The sequence below is a fragment of the Triticum dicoccoides genome, chromosome 1A (assembly GCF_002162155.2).
Source record: "Triticum dicoccoides isolate Atlit2015 ecotype Zavitan chromosome 1A, WEW_v2.0, whole genome shotgun sequence".
NCBI classification, from domain to species: domain Eukaryota; kingdom Viridiplantae; phylum Streptophyta; class Magnoliopsida; order Poales; family Poaceae; genus Triticum; species Triticum dicoccoides.
The window spans coordinates 83,782,070-83,784,662 of NC_041380.1; the positions used below are offsets into that span (position 1 = coordinate 83,782,070).

Here is a 2,593-nt window from a genome sequence, read left to right on the forward strand (position 1 = left end):
GTGATTGTTAGTGACATTGGAATGACATATATCAACAGTACCAGGTTGACCATTCGCAGCAACGAAAAAGTAGCACTTAAAGCTGGATACTTTTGTGTACAAAAGGATAGTTGGGTTTTCAAAACAAGCACAAGTTGTTGACTGAAACAAAGCAACTTTTCAGTGCAAACATTGCATTGTTGACTGAAACTGGAACGACATCCATACTTTCTCAGAATAAACATAATGCAACTGGAACAATCGAGGTAGCATCCACAATCTTTCCCAGTTACATGTTTTGGCAATTAACTATTTTTGCATGACATACAATGCATGTTCGGAATCACAAAGGAATAGTAGACCATAAATGTAGCGGCACGTCTTATTTAAGGACCAGACAAAATACAGTGCGATCTTCGAGCATCAACCTAAGTAAAAGACATTAGATTCCTCAGGTATATAATCAACCTTGTCTGCAAAGTCACAGATAAACCATTGGCATGCTTATTCTGAAATATCGTCATCTATTCATCTTCATTTACAAAATAACAGTTAAAAGGGATCGGCAGTTGACAAATCATGGGCATCCAAAGACGACACATCATCATTTTGTATGAATTCCAATTGAGCGCCTTGAGAAGCTCTATTTTCCATTTCTAGCAGCCTGTATTGATCAGCCACCCATTGTTTGTTGATCCTATGACTTACTCCAAATTTGAGTTCCTTCAGCACTTTTGCGTTCAAAATAAAGAACTTGGCAAAGCCAACATCTTGCTCACTGCCCTCGTAATTTTTCAATACCAGTTTTTTTAGATGGGTATCAAGGCCTTTGACTGGATCTAATGGGTCATACTGACGTGCATTTTTCGTACCTATCTTCAAGTATTTCTCCCACTGGAAAAGTAAAGAAGAGGCATGTTAAAGTAAGTCTTAACTAGACTTGATTATATATCCAACAGATTATTGTCTCTGCAGAATCAAATATTTATTTTGACATTTAAAAGAAAGCAAGGATGAGTATACTCACAATGACATGAAGCTTTTCCAAGCACGGGAAGCATCTTAAGACGTCAATAACAGCATTCAAATCAGGGACTGGAAACTCGAGAGCCAAAACCTTCACTGTGGCTATCGTATTATTCAAGCTTGTTGGGGTTAAACTCTGAACAAAAGAATGGGCATGAAACAAAAGAATGAATACAAAAATGTAATGATGCTGCATCTGTATGTAAGAGTTAAGATGAGTATGTTGTTGCTACCTGGAAGACTACATTAGCAATCTCAATTTTGGAGATGCGGGGAGACAAAAGGCCCAGTATCTCCAGTTTAGGTGCCTGGATTATCCGAATAATCTCACCCCCTTCGCGCGGACAAGGTAGTAGCAGCCTTTCAAGGAGAGGGGCGTCTTCAATGAACAATTCTCCTTTGGCTGCAAAACAAGCGCAGAGGCTCACACTCCTAAGAGTTGCCGAGCTAATGCGCAAGCAATTAGTATCACGAATTTCCTTCAATTCAAGCGACTCCAACAGATGGCAGGCAGAGAGCACCCCATGGAAGACATCCTGGCAGATGGATACGCGCCGCAGGATGAGCTGCTTGAGCAACGGAAAACTAAGTGAATGAGTGATCTCCTTGGGGAATTCGCAGAAGCTGATTAGGGCCACGAGGAGAGTTGGTGCTAAGCAGAACACTGATGAGGGCAGCGGATAAAGCTTCTCATGTACATAGTCCAAGAGGTCGAAGCTGATATCGAGCTCCTTAAGGTTTCTGAGGGCTCGGGAGTGGAACCAGTTCTCGATCTGAGCGGCTTCCTCGGCGTGCCTTTTTTTCGCTTTGTGGAGGCGGACGAGGCGGAAGACGAAACGGCGGGCAGGTCCAGGGTGGTCGGAGAGGATCCTGGAGACGACGGAGAGGCGCTTGAACTGTTTGGAGCAGAGGTGGTAGGAGGCGTGGAGGTTGAGAGGCGCTGAGCGCCAGAGAGGGCGCCATCTGCGAGCGATGGCCTGCGTGCGGGCGCCGTCTTTGGTGGGGAGGAGGGAGATGATGGTGCCGAGGATGTCATCGGGGAGTTTGCTGATGAGATCCCCGTCGCTGACAAGCTTATCCTCGCGGATCCGCTTCCGTGGCCTTCGCCCGGCGGTTCCGGCGGACGTGAGCCTCTTGGGTGCGGGCGCCGCGGCCTGAGCCTCCGCCTCCCTCTTCCTGACGGCGGGTATCGCCGCCACCGTCCTGTTCATGTCCGGCCGCGGGAACAGGGGATATGGGTGGTGCGGCTCTGCTGGGACGGAATGGGGGGGATTTTTTTTTGAGACAACGGAATGGGGGGAATGGGAACGAAACGCAGGATAAGGGCCCTCTCCTGCTCACCTTGTTGGGCTGGACTGGGCCTGGTTGGTTCTTAACCAAAATTGGCAGTATTTTTAATTCGGCTGCATGGCCATCGTTTAGGATTAAAATTGTGATTTCGTTCAAATTACACTCGAGCTTTTTTCCCTTTTTTTGCAGGGGGAAATAGATTCGATTTCAGATAGCGCTGATACTGATACAGTTTGTCTAATTCACATCTAGATGTTTTTTAAGAATATCACATCTAACCTCCCATAAATATATAATG

At 45.9% G+C, this 2,593-nt stretch overlaps 1 protein-coding gene across 1 annotated transcript; it reads right to left on the reverse strand.

Annotated features, from left to right (window-relative positions):
- Positions 1–212: 212 nt before the first annotated feature.
- LOC119364534 (putative F-box/LRR-repeat protein At5g02700) lies at positions 213–2,280 on the reverse strand. Its single transcript, XM_037630017.1, has 3 exons — positions 1,239–2,280; positions 1,007–1,141; positions 213–873 (listed from the first exon to the last, which is right to left on the reverse strand). Exons 1-3 carry the CDS (start codon positions 2,214–2,216, stop codon positions 532–534), a joined length of 1,455 nt encoding a protein of 484 aa, XP_037485914.1. The 5' UTR covers positions 2,217–2,280; the 3' UTR covers positions 213–531.
- Between the last annotated feature and the right edge of the window lie 313 nt (positions 2,281–2,593).